Source organism: Microchirus variegatus (assembly GCF_963457635.1).
Source record: "Microchirus variegatus genome assembly, chromosome: 12".
In the NCBI taxonomy this organism is placed as follows: Eukaryota; Metazoa; Chordata; class Actinopteri; order Pleuronectiformes; family Soleidae; genus Microchirus; species Microchirus variegatus.
The window spans coordinates 28,682,608-28,691,957 of record NC_139813.1 but is presented as its reverse complement, the minus strand read 5'-3'; the positions used below and the strand labels follow the sequence as shown (position 1 = coordinate 28,691,957).

General features: G+C 51.9%; 1 protein-coding gene across 1 annotated transcript in view; it reads left to right on the top strand.

Annotated features, from left to right (window-relative positions):
• The window catches only part of LOC310934891 (rho guanine nucleotide exchange factor TIAM2-like), a gene marked incomplete at both ends in the record, with an annotated part of 33,543 nt that overhangs the window by 5,302 nt on the left and 18,891 nt on the right, over nucleotides 1-9,350 (top strand). Inside the window, 16 exon segments of the mRNA XM_083898691.1 lie at nucleotides 1-390; nucleotides 2,927-3,090; nucleotides 4,075-4,299; nucleotides 4,456-4,641; nucleotides 4,718-4,843; nucleotides 5,228-5,293; nucleotides 5,377-5,527; nucleotides 5,606-5,695; nucleotides 5,775-5,992; nucleotides 6,138-6,263; nucleotides 6,408-6,638; nucleotides 6,977-7,045; nucleotides 7,130-7,255; nucleotides 7,324-7,432; nucleotides 7,529-7,708; nucleotides 9,228-9,346. The exon segment at nucleotides 1-390 is cut by the window's left edge and continues 29 nt beyond it. Of these exon segments, the coding sequence (XP_083754817.1) occupies nucleotides 1-390; nucleotides 2,927-3,090; nucleotides 4,075-4,299; nucleotides 4,456-4,641; nucleotides 4,718-4,843; nucleotides 5,228-5,293; nucleotides 5,377-5,527; nucleotides 5,606-5,695; nucleotides 5,775-5,992; nucleotides 6,138-6,263; nucleotides 6,408-6,638; nucleotides 6,977-7,045; nucleotides 7,130-7,255; nucleotides 7,324-7,432; nucleotides 7,529-7,708; nucleotides 9,228-9,346 (2,576 nt within the window).

Below are 9,350 nucleotides of genomic sequence, written 5' to 3'. Positions count from 1 at the left end.
TAAACCAAGGACTGAGTCCTCGTGGTGGAGGGTTTGAATCTCTGGTGTTTCCTCAGGAGCCTTATGGCGGCGAGTCCATCTCCGTCTCTGACGTAAACCCGAGCAGCGACGATCGGCAGAAAATCTATGAGAACTTCATGCAGGAGCTGGAGACGAGCTGTGGTGGAGCAGCTAACCACACTGAGCCTTCAGAGGAGGAGGAGGAGGAGGATGATGGTGAGGTGACGTCAGGAGGAGGAGAGCAGCTGGACCTCCTGCTGGAGAAGGAGCAGGGCGTGGTGCGACGGGCCGGGTGGCTCTCCTTCAAAATGCTCATCACCATCAGCAAGGACGGAAAACTGCAGCTGGTCGCTCGCCGCAAGTGGAGGCGTTACTGGGTCACACTGAAAGGTACGCTAGCCCACTAACCTAGCATCCTAGTACCCCACTGCCCCAGAACCCCACTAACCTAGCGCCATAGTACCCCACTGCCCCAGTACCCCACTGCCTCAGTACCCCACTAACCCAGTACCCCACTAACCTAGCACCCTAGTACCCCACTAACCCAGTACCCCACGGCCCCAGTACCCCACTAACCTAGCACCCTAGTACCCCACTGACCCAGAACCCCACTAACCTAGCGCCCTAGTACCCCACTGCCCCAGTACCCCACTGCCTCAGTACCCCACTAACCTAGCGCCCTAGTACCCCACTGCCCAAGTACCCCACTGCCTCAGTACCCCACTAACCCAGTACCCCACTAACCTAGCACCCTAGTACCCCACGGCCCCAGTACCCCACGGCCCCAGTACCCCACTAACCCAGTACCCCACTGCCCCAGTACCCCACTAACCTAGCACCCTAGTACCCCACTGCCCCAGTACCCCACTAACCCAGTACCCCACTAACCCTAGTACCCCACTAACCCACTACCCCACCAACCTAGCACCTTAGTACCCCACTGCCCCAGAACCCCACTAACCTAGCACCCTAGTACCCCACTGCCCCAGTACCCCACTGCCTCAGTACCCTACTGCCCCAGTACCCCACTAACCTAGCACCCTAGTACCCCACTAACCCAGTACCCCACTGCCCCAGTACCCCACTAACCTAGCACCCTAGTACCCCACTGCCCCAGTACCCCACTGCCTCAGTACCCCACTAACCCAGTACCCCACTGCCCCAATACCCCACTAACTTAGCACCTTAGTACTCCACTAACCAAGCCCCCTAGTACCCCACTGCCCCAGTACCCCACTAACCTAGCACCCTAGTACCCCACTGCCTCAGTACCCCACTGCCCCAGTACCCCACTAACCTAGCACCCTAGTACCCCACTGCCCCAGTACCCCACTAACCCAGTACCCCACTGCACCAGTACCCCACTAACCTAGCCCCCTAGTACCCCACTGCCTCAGTACCCCACTGCCCCAGTACCCCACTAACCTAGCACCCAAGTACCCCACTAACCTAGCCCCCTAGTACCCCACTGCCCCAGTACCCCACTGCCCCAGTACCCCACTAACCTAGCACCCTAGTACCCCACTGCCCCAGTACCCCACTAACCCAGTACCCCACTGCCTCAGTACCCCACTAACCTAGCACCCCACTCCCCCAGTACCCCACTAACCACCACCCTAGTACCCCACTGCCCCAGTACCCCACTAACCTAGCCCCCTAGTACCCCACTGCCTCAGTACCCCACTAACCTAGCACCCCACTCCCCCAGTACCCCACTAACCTAGCACCCTAGTACCCCACTGCCCCAGTACCCCACTAACCTAGCACCCTAGTACCCCACTGCCCCAGTACCCCACTGCCCCAGTACCCCACTAACCTAGCACCCTAGTACCCCACTGCCCCAGTACCCCACTAACCCAGTACCCCACTGCACCAGTACCCCACTAACCTAGCCCCCTAGTAATCCACTGCCTCAGTACCCCACTGCCCCAGTACCCCACTAACCTAGCACCCTAGTACCCCACTAACCTAGCCCCCTAGTACCCCACTAACCTAGCACCCTAGTACCCCACTGCCCCAGTACCCCACTGCCCCAGTACCCCACTAACCTAGCACCCTAGTACCCCACTGCCCCAGTACCCCACTAACCCAGTACCCCACTGCACCAGTACCCCACTAACCTAGCCCCCTAGTACCCCACTGCCTCAGTACCCCACTGCCCCAGTACCCCACTAACCTAGCACCCTAGTACCCCACTAACCTAGCCCCCTAGTACCCCACTGCCCCAGTACCCCACTAACCTAGCACCCTAGTACCCCACTGCCCCAGTACCCCACTAACCCAGTACCCCACTGCCTCAGTACCCCACTAACCTAGCACCCCACTCCCCCAGTACCCCACTAACCACCACCCTAGTACCCCACTGCCCCAGTACCCCACTAACCTAGCCCCCTAGTACCCCAGTGCCTCGGTACCCCACTAACCTAGCACCCCACTCCCCCAGTACCCCACTAACCTAGCACCCTAGTACCCCACTGCCCCAGTACCCCACTAACCTAGCACCCCACTCCCCCAGTACCCCACTAACCTAGCACCCTAGTACCCCACTGCCCCAGTACCCCACTAACCTAGCCCCCTAGTACCCCACTGCCCCACTAACCCAATACCCTAGTACATCATGAACCCAGCAACCTAGTACCCCTTTAACCCAGTAACCTAGTTCCCCAATTTAAATAAATGGAATATTCATGTTATTTATTCACTATTAGCTCAATGTCAGTTCAGTGATAGCATTAGCTTGTTCTTAGCTCAATGTCAGTTCAGTGATAGCATTAGCTTGTTCTTAGCTCAACATAAGCACAAATAAATGTAGTGTCTGCTTGGTGTTAGCGGAGCATTGACTCAGTGTTAGCTCACTGTTAGCTCGCGTTAGCTCCAGCAGGTCAAAGGTTAGACCTGTATTAAACCCACACGACTCTTCTCTCAGGTTGCACTCTGCTCTTTCATGAAACGTACGGTGGTGAACGCCAACTTTCTCCTCGCTACGCCCTGCTGGCTGAAGACAGCATCGTCCAGGCCGTTCCCGAACATCCGAGGAAAGAACACGTGTTCTGTCTGAGCAACGTTTACGGAGACGTTTACCTGTTTCAGGTGAGACAGGAAACGTCAGATCCTGGTGTTTTACCAACTTATTTCTAAAGTTAGTCTCACTTTCAAGTGAACACATGAACACATGAACATATGAAAACATGAACACATGAACAACATGAACAACATGAACATATGAACACATGAACAACATGAACATATGAACACATGAACACATGAACAACATGAACATATGAACACATGAACACATGAACATATGAACACAATAACACATTAACAACATGAACACATGAACATATGAAAACATGAACACATGAACACATGAACAACATGAACACATGAACAACATTAACACATGAACAACATGAACACATGATCACATGAACAACATTAACACATGAACAACATGAACACATTAACACATGAACAACATTAACACATGAACAACATGAACACATTAACACATGAACAACATGAACACATTAACACATGAACAACATGAACACATGAACAACATGAACACATTAACACATGAACAACATGAACACATGAACAACATTAACACATGAACAACATGAACAACATCAACACATGAACAACATTAACATGAACACATGAACAACATCAACATGAACACATGAACAACATCAACACATGAACAACATTAACATGAACAACATGAACAACATCAACATGAACACATGAACAACATTAACATGAACACATGAACACATGAACAACATTAACACATGAACAACATGAACACATGAACACATGAACAACATGAACACATGAACAACATGAACACATGAACACATGAACAACATGAACAACATGAACACATGAACAACATGAACAACATCAACATGAACACATGAACAACAGCAGGGGATGAGCTTTATTTTGAAAACTGCAGGGTTGTGTTTTAGCGAGTGACAAAAAAACACAAACTGAGACTTTTATTTTGAAAACTGCAGTTCTTCCTGCTTCCAGGTGAGTGAGGATTTGTGTTTTTTTTCTCCTCAGGCGACCAACCAGACGGACCTGGAGAACTGGGTCACCGCCGTCCACTCGGCCAGCGCCGCCCTGCTGGCGAGACGTCAGGGCGACGAGGACACGCTGCGTCTGCTGCGCGTCCAGAGACGCTCACTGCTGCACGACATCGACACGGACGGGAAGATGAGGAAGATGGCCGAGCTACAGCTGTCCGTCATCAAGGAGCACAAGAACAGGAAGGCCGTGGAGAGCCAGGTCAGTGGCTCCGCCCACACAGGCTCCGCTAACTAGATGCTAACAAGTATCATGTTGTTTATTAACGTGTTTTTTGTTCTCGATGATTGACGCTCGATCAATATAATCAATAACATTCTGATAATGGATCTCTGTGCTTTGTGGACCTGGGTCCAGATCCAGCAGTGGGACCAAAACCTGGAGAAACTGAACCTGGATCTGTTCAGACTCAGGTGTTACCTGTCCAGCCTGCAGGGCGGCGAACTTCCCAACCCCAAGAGCCTCCTCGCCGTGGTCAGCCGCCCCTCCAAGAGCATGCTGGGACGTCTGGGCGTCTTCTCCGTGTCCTCGTTCCACGCCCTGGTGAGAACTGAGATCCTCCGGGGTCAGAGGTCACAACGACAACATGAGTGACATCACTGCCCCTCCCCCTCCTCAGGTGTGCAGCAGAGACGGGGAGGCGCGGCGGCATTCCCTGTCAGGAGCTAACAGGAAGAGGCGGAGCCTGCTGTCCTCACTGAAGACGCTGGACAAACGCAACATGGACACAACGTCAACATCGCAGGTGACATGACTCCTCCCCTTCTGTCTAATGACCTCCTCCTCTCCACACGACTCCTCCTCCTCTGTCTAATGACCTCCTCCTCTCCACATGACTCCTCCTCCTCTGTCTAATGACCTCCTCCTCTCCACATGACTCCTCCTCCTCTGTCTAATGACCTCCTCCTCTCCACACGACTCCTCCCCTTCTGTCTAATGACCTCCTCCTCTCCACATGACTCCTCCCCCTCTGTCTAATGACCTCCTCCTCTCCACATGACTCCTCCTCCTCTCCTCCTCCTCCCCCTCTGTCTAATGACAATAACAACATAACAAACATAAACATAATAAACATAACAAATTTAAAATTTAAATTAAATGATGATTACTATTTTACTTCCTCCTGCAGAGACTTGACGCTGCTTCCAAACAGAAGGAGGTGGCGCCCTCTGCTGGACGCTCTGCTGCTGTGCAGGTCTAACCTTCAACAATCATTTCTTTGTCTTTAATATGAATAATTTATTCTCATGGTCTTTAAATAAACTGGGTCGTCCTCAGGTGTCCGTCCCCGTCCCCGCCCCCGGCCTCGTCCCCGCCCCCGGCCTCATCCCCGTCCTCGTCCCCGCCCCCCGCCCTGTCCCCGCCCCCGGCCCCGCCCTCGGCGTCTTCTCTCTCCTTCTGTCTGGACGTGACTCAGCTCAGGACTTTGGTGAGTGAAACGTTAGTATTCCGTGAAGTCGTCCTTTAAACCCGGGCTCGTCCTTTAACAGCGTTCTGCTGACCGCAGGGTTCTCGGTGACGGGTCACGTGGACGGCGTCGGGACGAGTCACGTCTACGTCAGCGAGGTGGACCCGCGAGGACGCTCGGCCTCAGAAGGTCCACATCCGTCTGTCTGACTGTGAGCCACCAGCAGGGGGCAGACTGTGACTGTCTCTGTGTCTCTGTTTCCCATCAGGCCTCAGGGCCGGGGACCAGGTTCTGGCGGTGGGCGGGGCCTCCGTGTCCGGACTGGACCTGGACCTGCTGCAGAATCTGTTCGACCACCAGAGGCTCCACCTCCTTCTGAGGAGAGACGAGTCACATGACCCAGAGGACGACCCCGCCCCCATCGACCCCGCCCCCTTCGACGCCAACTGGCCTGAACCTGCTGACACGACCACCTGGACCACAGGTGTGGGAGTCACATGACCTCGTTTTATTTTGAAAGAACAGACAGGAAATGAAACTGTGTGTGTGTCTGTGTGTGTCTGTGTCTGTCTGTGTGTGTGTGTGTGTGCACGTTCAGTTGTGACACTCATTCCCTGTTGTGTGTTGACAGATTCCTCGTCTCCCAGCGACGTTGCTCCGCCTCCTCCGGCGTTCGATGACATCACTTTGTGTGCAAGCGGCGAGTGGACAGAACAGGTCATGTGATGTCAGGGGGCGGGGCCTGGTTCATTTGAAAGTGAGGCTTTTCCTCCCCTTCTTCCTGGTGACCTCTGACCTCTGTGTCCTTCTCACTCACTGTGGAGGAGGAGGAGGGGGAGGAGCTTATGACCTCACAACAACGAAAACTGACCTTTACCCTGCTGACTCCGCCCCCTTACAGAACATGGACCGGGTCTACTCTCTGCTCCAAAGTTTCCCAGAAGGCCGAGCTGCAGACGCCGATGTTCCCGAGAACCCGTACGACAGGGAGGCGGTCCTTCAGCCGGCAAGCCCCGCCCACATGAGCAGAGGGGCCGTCCTTCAGCCGACAAGCCCCGCCCACACGAGGGCGTGTCAGCGTCTGCGCAAAGTCATCGAGGAACTGGTCGACACTGAGAAGTCATACGTCAAGGTCTGTACTGCAACTGTACTGCAACTGTACTACAACTGTACTGCAACTGTACTACAACTGTACTACAACTGTACTACAACTGTACTGCAACTGTACTACAACTGTACTACAACTGTACTACAACTGTACTGCAACTGTACTGCTGTAATACTACTAATACTGTCTCTCTCTGTCTGTCTGTCTGTCTGTCTGTTTGTCTGTCTGTCTGTCTGTCTGTCTGTCTCTCTCTGTCTGTCTGTCTGTCTGTCTGTCTGTCTGTTTGTCTGTCTGTCTGTCTGTCTGTCTGTCTGTCTGTCTGTCTGTCTGTTTGTCTGTCTGTCTGTCTGTCTGTCTCTCAGGACCTGGTGTGTTTGTTTGACCTTTACTTGACCCCTCTGCAGAATGAGACGTTCCTCAGTAAAGAAGAGGTGTGTTTACAAACAAACAAACAAACAAACCCTTACTCAGAGGTCAGAGGTCATTGCGTGTCTGTTGTTCTCTCTCTCGGTCAGATGGAGGCGCTGTTTGGCAGCCTGCCTCAGATGTTGGACTTTCAGAGAGTTTTTCTTCAGACGTTGGAGGAAAAAATCTCGTTGTGTCCGAACTTTAGTCGTCTGGAAAAACCCGAACACCTGAAGGTATTCACGCTTTGTTTGTTTATCGGGTTTTTTTTAGGACGTTTTTTTAATTTCACTGTTTCTTTCAGAACGTCCTCTTCTCGTTGGGCGGATCGTTCCTTTATTACGCCGACCACTTCAAACTCTACAGCGGCTTCTGTGCCAATCACATCAAAGTCCAGAAGGTTCTGGAACGAGGTGAGAAGCCGCCGCCCACACCAGAGGAAGCCCCGCCTCTGTTTACCTGCAGAGACGCATGTCAACATTTAACGTTTTCCTGTTAACGTGTTTCAGCAAAAACTGACGAGGACTTCAAACACTTCCTGGAGACGAGGAATCCGACCAATCAGCACTCGACGTGTCTGGAGTCGTTTCTGATCAAACCTGTTCAAAGAGTTCTGAAGTATCCGCTGTTACTGAGACAACTGACGGTACTGACCCAACGGGAGAGTCCAGAACACACTCACCTGACAGGTAACACACTCAACTGACAGGTAACACACTCACCTGACAGGTAACACACTCACCTGACAGGTAACTGACAGCTAACACACTCACCTGACAGCTAACACACTCACCTGACAGGTAACTGACAGCTAACACACTCACCTGACAGCTAACACACTCACCTGATAGGTAACTGACAGCTAACACACTCACCTGACAGGTAACTGACAGCTAACACATTCACCTGACAGGTAACTGACAGCTAACACATTCACTTGACAGGTAACTGACAGCTAACACACTCACCTGACAGGTAACTGACAGCTAACACACTCACCTGACAGGTAACTGACAGCTAACACATTCACCTGACAGGTAACTGACAGCTAACACACTCACCTGACAGGTAACTGACAGCTAACACACTCACCTGACAGGTAACTGACAGCTAACACATTCACCTGACAGGTAACTGACAGCTAACACACTCACCTGACAGGTAACTGACAGCTAACACACTCACCTGACAGGTAACTGACAGCTAACACACTCACCTGACAGGTAACTGACAGCTAACACATTCACCTGACAGGTAACTGACAGCTAACACATTCACCTGACAGGTAACTGACAGCTAACACATTCACCTGACAGCTAACACACTCACCTGACAGGTAACTGACAGCTAACACATTCACCTGACAGGTAACTGACAGCTAACACATTCACCTGACAGCTAACACACTCACTTGACAGGTAACTGACAGCTAACACATTCACCTGACAGGTAACTGACAGCTAACACACTCACCTGACAGCTAACACACTCACCTGACAGGTAACTGACAGCTAACACATTCACCTGACAGGTAACTGACAGCTAACACACTCACCTGACAGGTAACTGACAGCTAACACACTCACCTGACAGGTAACTGACAGCTAACACATTCACCTGACAGGTAACTGACAGCTAACACACTCACCTGACAGGTAACTGACAGCTAACACACTCACCTGACAGGTAACTGACAGCTAACACACTCACCTGACAGGTAACTGACAGCTAACACATTCACCTGACAGGTAACTGACAGCTAACACATTCACCTGACAGGTAACTGACAGCTAACACATTCACCTGACAGCTAACACACTCACCTGACAGGTAACTGACAGCTAACACATTCACCTGACAGGTAACTGACAGCTAACACATTCACCTGACAGCTAACACACTCACTTGACAGGTAACTGACAGCTAACACATTCACCTGACAGGTAACTGACAGCTAACACACTCACCTGACAGCTAACACACTCACCTGACAGGTAACTGACAGCTAACACATTCACCTGACAGGTAACTGACAGCTAACACACTCACCTGACAGGTAACTGACAGCTAACACACTCACCTGACAGGTAACTGACAGCTAACACACTCACCTGACAGGTAACTGACAGCTAACACACTCACTTGACAGGTAACTGACAGCTAACACACAGGAAGTAAAAGACGTTGTTGGGACTGTCGTCCAATCAGAGGCTCTGCGAGCGATGGAGAAGGTGGTGACTCACATCAATGAGATGCAGAAGATCTACGAAGACTTTGGCGGCGTGTTTGAGCAGCTAGCCGCGGAGCAGAGCGGCCGCGACAAACAGGTGA